This window comes from Salvelinus namaycush, chromosome 23 (assembly GCF_016432855.1).
Source record: "Salvelinus namaycush isolate Seneca chromosome 23, SaNama_1.0, whole genome shotgun sequence".
Classification (NCBI taxonomy): domain Eukaryota; kingdom Metazoa; phylum Chordata; class Actinopteri; order Salmoniformes; family Salmonidae; genus Salvelinus; species Salvelinus namaycush.
Window position 1 is genome coordinate 44,374,534 of NC_052329.1, and position 19,093 is coordinate 44,393,626.

The 19,093-nt window shown below is 40.2% G+C and overlaps 1 protein-coding gene across 2 annotated transcripts in view; it reads left to right on the forward strand.

The window, feature by feature from the left end:
- Positions 1 to 19,093, forward strand: part of LOC120018848 (fibroblast growth factor 12-like) — a 63,695-nt gene that overhangs the window by 25,719 nt on the left and 18,883 nt on the right. The window contains exons 1-2 of one of the 2 annotated variants that reach the window (XM_038962067.1): positions 11,940 to 12,138; positions 18,564 to 18,674. In XM_038962067.1, coding sequence (XP_038817995.1) covers positions 11,940 to 12,138; positions 18,564 to 18,674 — 310 coding nt within the window. Of the gene's footprint in view, positions 1 to 11,939; positions 12,139 to 18,563; positions 18,675 to 19,093 lie in introns of those variants that run through there. The other variant, XM_038962068.1, reaches the window with a different exon arrangement.

Sequence of the window (19,093 nt, forward strand, 5' to 3'; positions counted from 1 at the left end):
ATGCTATCCGTGAGTTCATGAGTAGAAAAAGAGGTACATTTACAAAATGTTGCACTATCCCTTTAAAGCCATGTGTAAGTCAATAAAAGGAGGGAACAGTTACTGTATATTCTGTGTTAGGATTCACTAGTAGCTTGAAACAGGTGGATTAACCTCCTTATTGGCCAAAGAATGGGTGTCTAAGACTGAAAAAGAGTTGTGATTGGGTGTTAGGTGATGACACCTAGATTGGATGATCTGCTTGGTCAAATGGTTTTGGAGGTTATTGCCTGGAATTTCATCAAGCAAACTTTCATAACATTTTAATTGCGTTTTATTTCTGCAGCATTTTCTAATTATGACATGTTGGTAGCACTTGTTGCGCTACAAATGTTTTTCTGGAATTTATTTCCTAATTACATAGTAAAATGGTCATAACACAATAGTACGAGTAATTATGTAAGAGATAATTCTTTAAATTACCTTGGAAATAATGGACGACACAGCGGAGTTCATTTTTCGAATGTAATGTACAGAACGGAGGCGTAGATCCCACTTGTACCACAGTTGCCAAAGCAAACAATACTAAAGCACACATTTACCTGTATAAATAACATGTTTTCCACTATTTCCATCATGATTGCAACGTGTCCCGATATTTTTTCCAACTGTCCCGATATAGGAAGTTTATTTATTTATAGGGGACAATGCACATTCATCAACATCAATATTACAATAATGCAACATTCATGTAAATGTCCCGGGGTTAGCCAAAAGCTAATTTGCACCAGTAGTCCCAGGGCAGGTAAGGGCAATTACACAGCCACAATTGAAATACTCATTCAAAATGCAAATTACATCCAATAATATATCATTCTAACAACAACAACAACACTATCAACTGTCGTCTTACATATGCGGAACCACATAACTCATGTGTACAGGTTTGGATAGATTTGAGCCATGTTTTCAATTAACATTTTAAAAGTACAATAATCCGTGCAGCTTCTCTAGTCCATGGGCATTGCATTCCAGTATATTGTAGCTCTAACAGAGAAGGCCGATTGACCGAATTTACTGTGTCAAAGGGACAATGCAATCCCCTCTAGTTACTGCCCTTGTTGTACTAGAGGTGCTTTCCTTGAGCATGATATTTAAAATTTGATTGAACCTTTATTTAACCAGGTAAGCTAGTTGAGAACGAGTTCTCGTTTACAACTGCGACCTGGCCAAGATAAAGCAAAGCAGTGCGACAGAAACAACAACACAGAGTTACATGGAATAAACAAGCGTACAGTCAATAACACAATAGAAAAAAAAGAGAGTCTATATACAGTGTGTGCAAATGGCGTGAGGAGGAATGGCAATAAATAGGGTCAGGTTGAAATAGTCTGATCTCTTAGAGTTTTCCTGCAAGTTTTGTTTTCCCAGTTTATATTGAAATCGCCCATGAAGATGATCTCCTTAATGATCACATTCTTTAAGCATGGCATTTAGAAGGTCATAAAACGAGATATCAGATTTCGGTGGTCGATATAATCCAATAATAGTGAGACATATGAGGGGAGAGGAAGACATTCAGCCCCATATATTCAAGGTCATTGGCATGTTTCCAAATGATACGATTGCATTTAAAGTTATTTTTCATGTACAAAAGCAATCCACCCCCTCTGTCTTCTCACCTGTCCCTCTTGAATATGGAATATCCAGGGACATTCAAGGCAGAAATAGGAGAAGATTTCTTCAGCCATGTTGCAGAGAAACAAATTCAATACATTTTCTACCTGTTCACTCTTAGAAATAATACTACAAATATTCAGATGACCTAATATTCCTCAATGGTCCCAGGGTAATTTAGACTGATTAAAACCTTTTGTCAATAGGGGGGCGCCATTTCCACTTTGTAAAAATTCGTTCCCAAATTAAACTTAATTTTAAAAATCTAACACAGCGGTTGCATTAAGAACTAATGTATCTTTAATTTGCTGTCCAACCTGTATTTTTTTAGTCAAGTTTATGATTAGTTATTGATTAGATTAGGTGCCTCTCCCAAGATTTCTCCCGACATTGTTTGCAGTTTGGCTACTATTCACATTGTAAAACCACGATTTGTGCCACTAAATATGCACATTTTCGAACAAACCATATATGTATTGTGTAATATGATGTTATAGGACTGTCATCTGATGGAGTTTGAGAAGGTTAGTGAAAAAATTAATATCGTTTGCTGGATTATTCGCTATCGCCAACGTTATGTTGAATGAATTGGGCTGTGTGGTAGGCTATTGTAGTAAGCTAATATAATGCTATATTGTGTTTTCGCTGTAAAACACTTAAAAAATCTGAAATATTGGCTGGATTCACAAGATGTTTGTCTTTCATTTGCTGTACACTGTGTATTTTTCATAAATGTTTTATGATGAGTATTTAGGTAATTCACGTTGCTCTCTGTAGTTATTCTAGTTGCTTTGGTGAGAGTTGTGATGGTGGCTGCAATGTAAAACTATGATTTATACCTGAAATATGCACGTTTTTCTAACAAAACATATGCTATACAATAAATCTGTTATAAGACTGTCATCTGATGAAGTTGTTTCTTGGTTAGTGACTATTTATATATTTATTTGGTCAAATTTGTGATAGCTACCTATGCAGTAAAGAAATGGTGGAGAAAAAAAAGTTGGGTCTTTTGCTATCGTGGTTAGCTAATAGAAATACATATTGTGTCTTCCCTGTAAAACATTTTAAAAATCAGAAATGATGGCTGGATTCACAAGATGTGTATCTTTCATCTGGTGTCTTGGACTTGTGATTTCATGATATTTAGATGCTAGTATTTACTTGTGGCGCTATGCTAGGCTATGCTAGTCAGCTTTTTTACTGATGAGGGTGCTCCCGGATCCGGGATGAGTACCAAGTAGAAGTTAACGGTTTGAAAAAGTTTAATGGTACAATGTTTTCTAATAGCTGGTTTTAATGTCCATTCTAGAATGCCTTTCTAACCAATCAGATACAAGTATTCAACAATGCTGTGGTATAATATTAACTTCTTTGGGCTGCAAGCCCGACGTCGGTACACTTATGACAACAGCCAGGCCAAGTGCAGGGCGCGAAATTCAAAATATATTTTTTAGAAATATTTAACTTTCACACATTAACAAGTCCAATACAGCAAATGAAAGATAAACATCTTGTGAATCCAGCCAACATGTCCGATTTTTAAAATGTTTTACAGCGAAAACACCATGTATATTTATGTTAGCTCACCACCAAATACAAAAAAGGACAGACATTTTTCACAGCACAGGTAGCATGCACAAAACCAACCAAACTAACCAAGAAACAACTTCATCAGATGACAGTCTTATAACATGTTATACAATAAATCTATGTTTTGTTCGAAAAATGTGCATATTTGAGGTATAAATCAGTTTTACATTGCAGCTACCATCACAGCTACCGTCACAAATAGCACCGAAGCAGCCAGAGTAATTACAGACACCAACGTGAAATACCTAAATACTCATCATAAAACATTTCTGAAAAATACATGGTGTACAGCAAATGAAAGACAAGCATCTTGTGATTCCAGCCAATATTTCCGATTTCTTAAGTGTTTTACAGCGAAAACACAATATAGCATTATATTAGCTTACCACAATAGCCATAAACACAAGCCATTTACCAGCAGCAAAAGTTAGCGATCGTAACAAACCAGCAAAAGATATATAATTTTTGACTAACCTTGATAAGCTTCATCAGATGACAGTCCTATAACATCAGGTTATACATACACTTATGTTTTGTTCGAAAATGTGCATATTTAGAGCTGAAATCAGTGGTTATACATTGTGCTAACGTAGCATCTTTTTCCCAGAAAGTCCGGATATTTTTATGACACTGAACTATTCTGACCAAATAACTATTCATAAACGTTACTAAGAAATACATGTTGTATAGGAAATGATAGATACACTAGTTCTTAATGCAATCGCCGTGTTAGAATTCTAAAAATAACTTCATTACGACATCCAGCTTAGTTATAGCGAGAGAGTGCCCAAAATCTGGGCGCAAACTAATAGTACACATGTTCGACAGATATATGAAATAGCATCATAAAATGGGTCCTACTTTTGATGATCTTCCATCAGAATGTTGTACAAGGGGTCCTTTGTCGGGAACAATCGTTGTTTGGTTTTAGAATGTCCTCTTCTCCAGTCAATTAGCACGGAAAGCTAGCAAAGTGGCGCGAAGCTCTCCTTCGTGAACAAACGCAGACAAAGCAACACGCCTAACGTCCCGAAAAAATTTCAATAATCTAATAAAACTATATTGAAAAAACATACTTTACGATGATATTGTCACATTTATCAAATAAAATCAAAGCCGGAGATATTAGTCGTCTATAACGACAGCTTTTCAGAAGGCAATACCAGGTCCCTTCTCGCGCGTTCCAGAAAACAGGAAATTGGTGTCACGTCATGCCAAGAGCTTTTATTCGACCTCAGATCATGTTATACACTCCATTTCTTCTCTCACTGCCTGTTGACATCTAGTGGAGGGCGTATGAAGTGCATGTATACTAATAAATATCAAGCACATTTATAGGCAGGCCCTAGAACAGAGCATCGATTTCAGATTTTCCACTACCTGTCAGGAAGTTTGCTGCAAAATGAGTTCTGTTTTACTCACAGATATAATTCAACCGGTTTTAGAAACTAGTGAGTGTTTTCTATCCAATAGTAATGATAATATGCATATTGTACGAGCAAGAATTGAGTACGAGGCCGTTTGAAATGGGCACCTTTTATCCAGGCTACTCAATACTGCCCCTGCAGCCCAAACAGGTTAATTAGTTTGCACCATTTGGTACCAGGTAATTACCAATTTTGGAAAATTATTTTATGTACCAGCTAAAATACCCATTGATTCCTCATAAACTCATGGTTTTAACTCCAGTGTTAAGGTACTTATAGTATAACAACATATACAATTTATCCAAATTGTCTTTCAGTCATGCTTTTGGGTGGCCCCAGCGGGAATAAAACCCACAACCTCTGGCTTTGCAAGCACCACACTCAATCAACTGAGCCACTCACGGCCACAGTATCAGCAGCCAACTGTAGGCCTACCACTGCTGATTCGCTGAAGCAGGTCAGTGAGAAAACTAATCATGGCATCCTCTCTGTGAGTCACATGGGTCCTCTACTCTCAGAGCTGGGGGGGTTGAGTGGCAATCAGGAGAATTATAGAGAACGAGGTTGGCAGCCAAACCAAGCTCCATGCAGTCTAATGGTTTACATGCCCTCTATCCATTCTGTCCCATCACTGTGTATCACGCAGAGCCTGTATAGATCATATCTTCTCGGTCTGTAGAATAATCAGAAATAGATTACACGAAGAGAAGCCTACTTTTGCATGTTTCATTGATTTCCAGAAAACGTTTGATTTTGTAAATAGGGATATTTTAGCCTATAGTTTGTTAAAGACAGGAGTTGATGGGAAATTATCACGCAATCCAGTCTCTTTACAAAGTACCAATTGCTTGTGTGCGAATTAATGAAAATTGTTACGATTGGTTTCCCACACCCTCGGGTGTAAAACAAAGACACGCCTTATCACCGACTGTTTGCTATGTTAGTAAATTATTTTTCAAAATATATTAAACAGTTAAACATTGGAGTAAGATATGATGAAATGCTAAGTATCCTTTTATATACTGATGATATTATTTTGATGGCTGAAACTGAACAAGACCTGCAGAACATGTTATTATGTGCAGTCAATTGTTGTAAAAGATGGAGACTCATGACTACCGGACAAAAACACAGATAATGAATTTTAGAAAAACAGGTACTAAGAGAAGTGTTTTGGTGAAGACATTCTTGAGTTCAGTAACAATTCTATATATTTGGTCTTTTTTTTTAATGAACATATTACCTTTCTATACGGAACATCTGCCCTGTCCGAATCAGGAAGTAGAGCTCTTGGGGGAGTTATAGAAAAACAGAAACACTCAAAGATATTGGTTATGCTACGTATTCCAAACTGTATCAGACATGCATGTGTCCTGTTCTGGACTATTCAGCAGGAGTGTGGGGTGCAAAGAGGTATCTCAAAAATGAACATATCCATAACAGAGCAGTACGTTACTTTTTAGGTGTCCACAAGTTTGCACCTATACTTGCAATAACTGGGGACATGGGCTGGGAACCCTGTGAGGTGAGATGGAAGGTGTGTATGGTGAGACTTTGGAATAGACTGTTGGATATGCCAACTGCCAGAATAGCTAGTAAAGTTTTTCAATTGGATCTATCCAAAGGGGGAGCCTGGGCAACTGAAATGTCTGACCTTTTCCAACAGTCTGACTGTGAACATCCTGTATGAAAACCAAATTAAGGGAGACAAAAGACCTCTCCAGTAGGTACCAAAACATTCAAGGGCCATTTTCTCAAAAGTTATTAGGGCTATCTTCTGTATACCACCCCTACCTTGTCATAGCACAACTGATTGGCTCAAATGCATTAAGAAGAAAAGAAACTCCACAAAATAACTTTTAACAAGGCAAACCTGTTAATTTAAATGCATTCCAGGTGACTAACTCATGAAGCTGGTTGAGAGAATGCCAAGATTGTGCTAAGAGTCTTGGTGGTTCCAAACATCTTCCATTTAAGAATGATTGAGGCCACTGTGTCTTGGTTTCATCAGACCCGATAATCTTGTTTCTCATGGTCTGAGTCTTTAGGTGTCTTTTGGCAAACTCCAAGCTGGCTGTCATGTGTCTTTTACTGAGGAGTGGCTTAGGAAGAATCGTGGTGGTTCCAAACTTCTTTCATTTAAGAATGATGGAGGCCACTGTGTTCTTGGGGACCTTCAATGCTGCAGAAATGTTTTGGTACCCTTCCCCAGATCTGTGCCTCAACACAATCTTGTCTCGGAGCTCTACGGACAATTCCTTCGTCCTCATGGCTTGGTTTTTTCTCTGACATGCACTGTCAACTGTGGGAACTTATATAGACAGGTGTGTGTCTTTCCAAATCATGTCCAATCAATTGAATTTACCACAGGTGGACTCTAATCAAGTTGTAGAAACATCTCAAGGATGATCAATGGAAACAGGATGCACCTGTGCTCAATTTCGAGTCTCATTGCAAAGGGGCTGAATATTTATGTAAATAAGGTATTTCTGTTTTTTATTTATATGTAATACATTTGCAAAAAATTCTAAAAACCTGTTTTCACTTTGTCATTATGGGGTATTGTGTGTAGATTGCTGAGGATAACAAAAAAGATATATTTTAGAATAAGGCTGTAATGTAACAAAATGTTGAAAAAGTGAAGGGGTCTCAATACTTTCCGAAGGTACTGTGTATGTATGTATGTACGTACAGTGCCTTCAGAAAGTATTCAGACCCCTTGACTTTTTCGACATTTTGTTACATTACAGCCTTATTCTAAAATGGATAAAAAAATCCATATGAATTCCCATTCAGTCACTGACCGATAAATCTCCAGTCGTCGCTATTAGGCCTACTGATTGATCAACTTTTACTTGTGACAAAGTCAGCAAAGGACATCACTGCATTTGGAATGCATTTACAGCCCAAATGGACTCAACCAGAAAAATTATACGACACAACTTAGCCCAGTGGGCATGCGTCATGATGTAGCCCAGGGATGAACTCATCATTTTGTATTTTTATTTATTATGGATACCCATTAGCTGCTGCCAAGGGCTCTTCCTGGGGTTCAGCAAAATTAAGGCAGTTTATGCAGTTTTAAAACATTACAATACATTCACAGATTTCACAACACACTGTGTGCCCTCAGGCCACTACTCCACCACTACCACATATCTACAGTACAAAACCCACGTGTACGTGTATGTATAGTGTGTATGTTATCGTGTGTGTGTCTGTTTGTGTTGCTTCACAGTCCCCGCTGTTCCATAAGGTGTATTTTTATCTATTTTTTTAAATCAAATTTTACTGCTTTACTACTTGATGTGGAATAGTTTCATGTAGTCATTGCTCTATGTACACGTGGGTTTTGTACTGTAGATATGTGGTAGTGGTGTAGTACTGTGCGCCTCCCATAGTCTGTTCTGGACATGGGGAATGTGAAGAGGCATGTCTTGTGGGGTATGCATGGCTGTGTGCCAGTAGTTCAAACAGACAGCTTGGTGCATTCAACATGTCAATACCTCCACTTAAAGTTAATCTCTCCTCCACTTTCAGCCAGGAAAGATTGACATGCATATTATTATTATTATTAGCTCTCTGTGTACATCCAAGGACCGTAGTGGCTCCTGGCACCCACATATTTGTATTTTTTATTTTACCTTTATTTAACTAGGCAAGTCGGTTAAGAACAAATTCTTATTTTCAATGACAGCCTTGTTCAGGGGCAGAAAGACAGATTATTACCTTGTCAGCTCTGGGATTCGATCTTGCAACCTTTCGGTCACTAGTCCAACGCTCTAACCACTAGGCTACCTGCCTCCCCATGCGATCAGAGCCGGCCCTAAGCAACATTTTGTTGGCCCATCCCCAGTCTTTAATATGATATCTGGTGAGAGTCCCTAACAGAATCAATGGGGGCCCCCTTTCGGTAATTCAACCATGATTACTACAAGTATAAAACACGTTAGCTGACATGGGCTAATTGAGTGACTGTCAGTGAAAAACTGCTGCTCCACATCCACAATTGACCTTGTATATTCTACTATTCTAACTATCAACAGTAAGTTGAGACCCTGATTGAGTTCCCCCCCCCAAAAATGTCCCTGTGCCACATGGAACAAGACACTTTTAACCTGCATCGGCCCTGAGAGATGCACAGCGAGGAGTATCCTGAGTGAATAATTTGCGCTTGACACGACAGAGGGGTTTGGAGAGAGAGAGAGAGAGGCCCGCTCGGTGATCCATTTTAGAACAGCATGAGTGTGTGACTTGTTCACGGTGGAGGATTCACTTGCGTGCGTGTCACTCGCTGTAACCTAAAAAAAAAAGCTGCACTGGATCGAATTGTCTCAGTTGCTAAAACATGAGAATCACCAAAATACTCCACAACTGCGCTATCATTCCGGACAAATAAGAGATGGGAATATTAAGTGATGGGCTATGACAAGAGATCGCCCTGTTTATGGAAGTGTCCTAAAGCCATTTCTCAGCACAATGTGGTATAGGATAGCCATGAATGATCAGACCATTGGACCTTCATTGCTGATATCATCTGTTTCAATGTGCCTATGGTCATCAATCAAAGCGAATCGAATTACTTTATTGCCCCCCTGCTGCATCTACTTACTTGGATTAATCGGATACAATACATTTTTATTTTATATTAACCTTTATTTACCTAGGCAAGTCAGTTAAGAACATTCTTATTTACAATGACTGCCTACCAAAAGGCAAACGGCCTTCTACTGGGGCTGGGATTAAAAATATATATTAAACAATTCTATAAATATAGGACAAAACACACATCACGACAAGAGAGACAACACTACACAAAGAGAGACCTAGACAACAACATAGCATGACAGCAACGCATGACAACACAGGATGGTAGCAACACAAAACATGGTACAAACATTATTGGGCACAGACAACAGCACAAAGGGCAAGAAGGTAGACAACAATACATCATGCAAAGCAGCCACAACTGTCAGTAAGAGTGTCCATGATTGAGTCTTTGAATAAAGAGATTGAGATAAAACTGTCCAGTTTGAGAGAGGTCATGAAAATTATTTGTGAGGATAACATCAAGAAGAGTACATCATTGGATTCCACGCTTGGTAGCTGACATACAAATATTTAGCCTCTGAATTCAATTTGGGTATATGCTTAACACCCCGGCCATCCTACAATCTAAGCTAGATGCCCTCAATCTCACACAAATTATCAATGAACCTACCAGGTACAACCCCAAATTTTGCCTGCCATATCAGCTCTGTTATACTCACATACATTATTCGAACAGTTATGGAAACTTCAGAGTGTTGTCTATCCAATACTACCAATTATATGCATATCTTAACTTCTGGGCCTGAGTAACATGCAGTTTACTTTGGGCACGTCAGTCATCCGAACTTCCGAATACTGCCCCCTAGCCCTAAGAAGTTTTAACCATCAGCTGTCAGAGCAGCTTACAGATCATTGCACCTGTACATAGACCATCCAACTACCTCATCCCCATATTGTTATTTATTTATTGTTTTGCTCCTTTGCACCCCAGTATCTCTACTTGCACATTCATCTTCTGCACATCTATCACTCCAGTGTTAAATTGCTAAATTGTAATTACTTAGCCACTACGGTCTATTTATTGCCTTACCTCCCTAATCTTACTTCATTTGCACATGCTGTATATAGACTTTAATATTGTGTCATTGACTGTACGTTTGCTTATTCCATGTGTAACTCTGTGTTGTTTGTATCGCACTGCTTTGCTTTATCTTGGCCAGGTCGCAGTTGTAAATGAGAACTTGTTCTCAACTGGCCTACCTGGTTAAATAAAGGTGGGAAGAAAAAAAATTGCTATACCCTCTCTTTTTCAATTAGGTTTACAGTATAAGGGTAGAAAGAAGCAGTGCCTCGGGACAGCCGGTATCCAGCTGGTCCATGTGTGTGGTAGGCTACAGGTACAGATACAGGCTACTAGCCTAGGGACTAGGTTTGCGTTACCTCGCCCCCAGTCCATGGGCTATATTGCGCGCAGGAAGTATGTCTGGTGCGCGAGATCTGTTTGTGTAATGGAGAACTGCCTTTCTCATAGCCTTGAATTATGGAATTTAACTGCTGTTGGCGCACCTACTGCCAAGCAGCCCACCATCACTTTCGTTTACAATGCACCACCACCACTTCTCACTAACTCTCCCTCCTTTTTCCCTCTCTCTCTCAACCACACACACACTCGCTAAAACCCGCTCCCCCTCTCTCGCTGGTTTTCTCTCCCTCTCTTTCTCTCAGCCTCCGAGAATTCCTCATCCGAACCACAGTCACGTAGGATTGCATAGAGCGAAAAAGAAAGGCTGTTTGCAAACCAGGCAATGAAGAGTGGACTTCACCGGTTGCTTTGATAGTACTTTTCACCACAGGCTACAAGTGAGATTTGTGCTTCGATTTTTCCCACTGGGCACAGACGTCAATTCAACGACTATTCCACGTTGGTTGAAACGTGGGGGAAAAAAATCCACATTTTTAAGAAATGACGTGGGACGATTGATTCACCTAGTGTGCACCCAATGTGTAAGAATGATGTCAGTTTAGGATGCTCATTACCTGTCATGGCAACATATATTTTCCGACTGTTCTCCAACTTGTTGTAACTCTCCGTCTTCCAGAGAACATTGAGGTTTCGAATTTGGCTTCTTTTTTTTTTTTTTTTTACCTGCGGCTCGAGTGTCGAGCCCCGAGCCCGTAGTAGACCAAAAGGCAATGCCGTCCGCGGGCTGGTGAACAGTGTGTCCGCGTACATGAACAGTGAACTCAGAAAGTTGTGCAATGTCGAGCACTAGAAATTGACGAGGAGTGAAAACGATGGATAATGAAACTATTTACGGGACATTTTATCAGGATAACTGGGAATAATCTGGACTGGAGATAAAGAGGAGTACCTTGGAGAAACAATGTGCTGAATGTAAAATACAAATGAGTTTATTTAGAGATATAGTAGCCTACCTATTTGTAAAGACTGCCTTTGCAATATTTCATATGTATATCGATGTTGTTACCATTATTTAGATCGCAAATATGTTTGATTTCAGCATTCAGCAAGTTCAGTCATTTTATGCACCTTACCTAACGTTACATATTTATCATTATGGCGCACTTATGCAACCTTATGCATTGGACCAGCCATAACCAGCACCCTCAGCAATATCTTGACAACATCTCGCTCATAGTAGATGCGGAGACGATCCAAGTGGTCTACACTAAGGTTAGTCTACCGGGGAGATGGCGGCGGCGCTCGCCAGCTCCCTGATACGACAGAAACGTCAAGCAAGAGAGGCAAACAGCGAAAAGGTCGCTACTTCGAAACGGCGCACCAGCCCCAACAAAGATCCCCGCTCCTTGTGTGAGAGGCATATATTTACTGTCTTCAACAAAATTCGGTTCTGCAGCGGCAAGAAAAGACCAGTCCGCAGGAAGCCAGGTCAGTGACCTCAGAGCAGGGCTGCGTTCAGTACATTAAAACGTAATAGAACGTTCAATTTAACGGAAACGGCGCAGTACTGAACGACCAGGGAAAAACGGGGAGGGGTTGTGTTGTGGCTTCAAAATATATCGCTTCCCTTTAATTGGGTCAATCATTGCTTCAAGCCACACCCTGCACATCCACTGAGCGGAGCAAACATATCTCAAAGTCTGTTCAAGAATATACAAGAACGTTTTGGGAAAACTTGTTGTTCAGTATAAATCATTCCGCAATTTAGCAAACGATTAATCGCAAATTCAGAATTTGCTCAAATTGATCTATACGGTTTTTTTTTATATACAAAAACCATTACAACAATATTAGCATCTTGATTTTTGTCCATAGTAACAGTTAGCAAAATCAGGTAAATTGATGAACGCACACTTTGTTTAACCTCAACGTCAACTTGTTTTCACATTGGATTGTTGTTTTAAGCTGTATAGATAATGTATTTTCATTGTATTTTGAACGCTTTCAGACTGAGCATTTGAAATGTTACAAGCACTTTTGGGGGTCAGGGAAAATGTATGGGAGTAAAAAGTACATATCTTTAGGAATTTAGTGGAGTAAAAATAGAAGTTGTCAAAAATATGAATAGTAAAGTACAGATACTGAAAAAAGTACCGACTTAAGTAGTACTTCAAAGTATTTTTACTTAGTTACTTTACACCACTGAGCGTGCCACCATCAGAGTCAAATTCAAACTTTTTGCGTGTTCTTATGTTGGCATAATACATAATTTGAAAGAAGTCCATAACTGAACATTGATATACACATTTGTAAGCAACCTCTCTCCCCTCTCCATTTCACCTGGGGGGACATCAGATTTAAAAAATCCATGTAGGATACTGGTCAAGTGAGTTACAACAGCAATGCACTAAGGGCTATTTAGTCTGGTTGTCTACACGTACATGTTTATTAGTTAGGGGGTTGCTGCACTGAGTGCCCTTAAAACAACAAAAAACATGAAAATCACATGACAAAACACATTTTTAACAAATCACGTGAGAAATGTCACGTGAAAACAAAAAATGCACGGACCAGACATGGTTTTCGGACACGTGAAGTTTTACATGGATTTTTCACGTGACTCAGACAAGTGGTTTTCCAACATATCACATGTGATATTCTAAACCAGCATGTGATTTTGATACTGGCGGGATTAGATCCCAGGTCTCTCATGGGAGAAGGCAATGTCTTGACCATGCATATTTCTTATCAATTTCTCTCAATATCAGAATATTGACTGTTCAATTCAAAATAGGGCTGTCAAATGTAAAAAAAAACGTGACTATCATTCATGTGATGACATGCTATTTATCGAATAATTAACTACACTGCTCAAAAAAATAAAGGGAACACTTAAACAACACAATGTAACTCCAAGTCAATCACACTTCTGTGAAATCAAACTGTCCACTTAGGAAGCAACACTGATTGACAATACATTTCACATGCTGTTGTGCAAATGGAATAGACAACAGGTGGAAATTATAGGCAATTAGCAAGACACCCCCAATAAAGGAGTGGTTCTGCAGGTGGTGACCACAGACCACTTCTCAGTTCCTATGCTTCCTGGCTGATGTTTTGGTCACTTTTGAATGCTGGCGGTGCTTTCACTCTAGTGGTAGCATGAGACGGAGTCTACAACCCACACAAGTGGCTCAGGTAGTGCAGCTCATCCAGGATGGCACATCAATGCGAGCTGTGGCAAGAAGGTTTGCTGTGTCTGTCAGCGTAGTGTCCAGAGCATGGAGGCGCTACCAGGAGACAGGCCAGTACATCAGGAGACGTGGAGGAGGCCGTAGGAGGGCAACAACCCAGCAGCAGGACCGCTACCTCCGCCTTTGTGCAAGAAGGAGCAGGAGGAGCACTGCCAGAGCCCTGCAAAATGACCTCCAGCAGGCCACAAATGTGCATGTGTCTGCTCAAACGGTCAGAAACAGACTCCATGAGGGTGGTATGAGGGCCCGACGTCCACAGGTGGGGGTTGTGCTTACAGCCCAACACCGTGCAGGACGTTTGGCATTTGCCAGAGAACACCAAGATTGGCAAATTCGCCACTGGCGCCCTGTGCTCTTCACAGATGAAAGCATGTTCACACTGAGCACACGTGACAGTCTGGAGACGCCGTGGAGAACGTTCTGCTGCCTGCAACATCCTCCAGCATGACCGGTTTGGCGGTGGGTCAGTCATGGTGTGGGGTGGCATTTCTTTGGGGGGCCGCACAGCCCTCCATGGGCTCGCCAGAGGTAGCCTGACTGCCATTAGGTACCGAGATGAGATCCTCAGACCCCTTGTGAGACCATATGCTGGTGCGGTTGGCCCTGGGTTCCTCCTAATGCAAGACAATGCTAGACCTCATGTGGCTGGAGTGTGTCAGCAGTTCCTGCAAGAGGAAGGCATTGATGCTATGGACTGGCCCGCCCGTTCCCCAGACCTGAATCCAATTGAGCACATCTGGGACATCATGTCTCGCTCCATCCACCAACGCCACGTTGCACCACAGACTGTCCAGGAGTTGGCGGATGCTTTAGTCCAGGTCTGGGAGGAGATCCTTCAGGAGACCATCCGCCACCTCATCAGGAGCATGCCCAGGCGTTGTAAGGAGGTCATACAGGCACGTGGAGGCCACACACACTACTGAGCCTCATTTTGACTTGTTTTAAGGACATTACATCAAAGTTGGATCAGCCTGTAGTGTGGTTTTCCACTTTAATTTTGAGCATGACTCCAAATCCAGACCTCCATGGGTTGATAAATTTGATTTCCATTGATAATTTTTATGTGATGTTGTTGTCAGCACATTCAACTATGTAAAGAAAAAAGTATTTAATAAGAATAGTTCATTCATTCAGATCTAGGATGTGTTATTTTAGTGTTCCCTTTATTTTTTTGAGCAGTGTATATTAACTATACTATTTAAATTAATCATGTAACAATTAACTAATTAGTATCTTGGGGCACCATGGGAAAAGTTTGTTTAATGAGTTACCGTTTCCCGAATTAACTCAAGAATATATCGGAATATCTTGATATCATAACAGTCAATAATTAATAATTTCCTCATATCAGTCTCATTCTGAATGTTGTTGACCTCAAATCTGCACGAACCCTAGCCTAAATGATGAATCAGTGATACACAAATTGGCTTAATTATTTACTAACTAACTAAATAATCATGCAGAATTACATAAACACACACAGTATAGATTATCGATTACTAACATAATGCAATTTAAAGTCCCTAGTGGACTAACCTGATATGACTGTTTGGTTACACAATGGGAAGGGAGGGGAAAAATAAAGAGTGGGAGAGACATGGAAGCTATGCTCATGAGAATGAATACTTTGCACATGAACGATCACTCATTTGAAAATAATTGCAATGTACACTACCGTTCAAAAGTTTGGGTCACTTAGAAATGTCCTTGTTTATTAAAGAATAGCACATTTTTTGTCCATTAAAATAACATCAAATTGATCAGAAATACAGTGTAGACATTGTTAATGTTGTAAATGACTATTGTAGCTGGAAACGTCTGATTTAAACATAGGCGTACAGAGGCCCATTATCAGCAACCATCACTCCTGTGTTCCAATGGCATGTTGTGTTAGCTAATCCAAGTTTATCATTTTAAAAGGCTAATTGATCATTAGAAAACCCTTTTGCAATCATGTTAGCACAGCTGAAAACTGTTGTTCTGACTGTTGTTTAGACTGGTTGAGTATCTGGAGCATCAGCATTTGTGGGTTCCATTACAGGCTCAAAATGGCCAGAAACAAATTCTTTCTTCTGAAACTCGTCAGTCTATTCTTGTTCTGAGAAATGAAGGCTATTCCATGCGAGAAATTGCCAAGAAACTGAAGATCTCATACAACGCTGTGTACTACTCCCTTTACAGAACAGCGCAAACTGTCTCTAACCAGAATAGAAAGAGGAGTGGGAGGCCCCGGTGCACAACTGAGCAAGAGGTCAAGTACATTGGAGTGTCTAGTTTGAGAAACAGACACCTCACAAGTCCTCAACTGGCAGCTTCATTAAATAGTACCCACAAAACACCAGTCTCAACATCAACAGTCAAGAGGCGACTCTGGGATGCTGGCCTTCTAAGCAGAGTTGCAAAGAAAAAGCCATATCGCAGACTGGCCAATAAAAAGAAAAGATTAAGATGGACAAAAGAACACTGGACAGAGGAACTCTGCCTAGAAGGCCAGCATCCCGGAGTCGCCTCTTCACTGTTGATGTTGAGACTGGTGTTTTGCGTGTACTATTTAATGAAGCTGCTAGTTGAGGACTACTAAAATATTAACTTCTTGATTATGTCCAAAGTATCTGTTAGCAGAATCAGGCAAATTGATAAAGCACACTTACTTTAACCTCAATGTCAACTTGTTTTGACATCACATTGTTTTTAGCTGTATAGATAATGTATTTTGGATGTTTTCATTGAATTTTGAACGCTTTCAGACAATGTGATTAATCACGATAAAAAAAACGTGTGCACTAAAATTACAAAAAGCTAACTCGAGTAGCCTAGTGGGGGGCGGCAGGTAATCTAGTGGTTAGAGCGTTGGGCCAGTAACCGAAAGTTTGCAGGATCGAGTCCCCTAGCTGACAAGATAAACATCTGTTGTTCTGCCCCTGAACAAGGCAGGTAACCCACTGTTCCCCGGTAGGCTGTCATTGTAGAAAGGAAAGTGTCTGTTTATATTAATTCCAAAAGAAAACAAATTCACACATTTTCAAATGCATCCTATTTAAGCCTGTTTATTAAATGTAACAAAAACCAATGGACAACTAACAATAACAGAAGCTAAACATGGCTAGCTAGGATGAAATGGAAGGCTAATAATAGAGTGGATAGCTCAGAAGTAAGAAATCATTATTTTTATGCTCAGGTAGGTAGGCTACGTAACCTTTTTATAGAATGGGGTTACAGAATTTGCAATTCCACATTTGGAACATTGCTACTGCAACACACCTTTTCACATGTGAGGAGAATAACACTTTCACCCCCACATGTGAACTTACAATGGTTGTGACATTTCTTAAATATGAAACTGCAAATGTGATTTTCACGTGATTGCTTTTCAATTCACATGTAAGGTGAAAACATGTTATTCTCCTCACGTGAAAAGGTGTTAACATGTAGACTATACATTTAATACATGTGAAAATATGGTTTCACATGAAATCTAAGTTCAACATGTGAAAACATACATTTATCATGTGAACATGTGATTTTCACATATTTTTGTTGTTGTTGTGCGGGTTCCTCCAGTACTTGAAGTGAAGGAAGGCACACTAATGAACTGGACCAGAGCTATTAGTGTCCAGGGTAAGGTGAAGCATTTTTGGTGAAGAATGCTTTATTGATCCACCCATGGGCCAATTCTCACAGTTAGGCTACAAGTTAGTTAGAGGTCTGAGAGTATCATATCTATCACCGATGGATGGAGAGGAGGTGGACCACACATTTCTGCATCATATTTAACGTATCTCTCCCCCTTTCAGTGTTTCTATCAGCCACTGGGTCCACCTAATCATCAGCATTTAACTGGCACACCGACTTGCTCTAAATACTGCTGTATTTTAGTCTTTTTCTGTCTCTTCCTGCATAATTTGGGTGTTAGGCAGCTGTAGTGCCAAGTTTATCTGTCCCATATTGTGCGCCCAGTTCATGATCTGGAGGTGGCTTCTTAGACCGTTTATTTTTCAGTTCAGTTTTGACCCACCAACTGAAACTTTTTTTAAATCTACAAGACTGGGAGATGGTTTAGATTGTTTTCCACTGATTAGTGTTATGTTGGTATCTGCATGCTCTGAATGGCCTTAGTACAATTAGCTGTTGCGATTTAAAACCCTCTTATTCCTCTTATTCTCTTTACCATTGAGCGATGGTCTGAGGAGATGGTGAGAGGGGATCTGTCTGCCTCTGTCATGATGGGAGGCATTGTTTACTTGTGTGTCATCACATGTATCACATGACAATTCATTCATTATGTAGCCTATCACATGGTACTGCACTAATGGGTACTAACTATACTGCACTAACGGGCTTACACTATACGTTTTTTCTGATTATGCGACCTGATCCGACCAGGAAGAACTCTGGGCCCTAGTTATAGTCTATAGTTCTTCCTGGTCAGCCCCTAGTCATTGAAATGGGTACTAAGGGTATGAGGGCATGGCATTCAAGTGTTTTGGTGCCTAAGTGACCTGGGCCGTGGTCATTTCAATGGAAAACTAAAATGAGCTATTCTTATTGGACACATTCAGGTAGTTCCTCCCTGTTTCAGTCCATTTTATTCTGTTTGGTGCTTAATGAACACGACTCAAGCAGCTAGCTAACTCTTATCCCTGTCGTGTTATATTGCAGAGCCGCAGCTGAAGGGCATTGTGACTCGACTGTTCAGCGAGCAGGGCTTCTACCTGCAGATGAAGCCGGATGGCACTATAAATGGGACCAAGGACGAGAACAGCGACTACAGTGAGTTTATATGACACACATTACAATTCCCAACATGCACATCTCCTATCATACAATCTGAAAGTACAATATACTTTGTCCTGGCGAGGTCACGTGGGCCCGAAAAACTGCCTAGCCCTTACGATAACAAATGCCATTTCATCATGATAGTGTACATGGATATTGACACAACGCAATCTAGAATTCCATAGATAATCACCTGTGCAAGCCTCAACACTCCACGCACACCCGTCTGCATTACCTTCACACACCCCGTTGAACAGGGTTACATTTGGGTCACTTTCACAAACACAAACAACTCTGTGTTTGACCAGCTAAATCTGTGCAGACACACCGGAAGGAGTGGAGTTGAATAGAGAGGACTGATGGATTGCTCGCACTCTGCCACTGTGTATTTCTCAGCTACGCGAGCCAGTTCA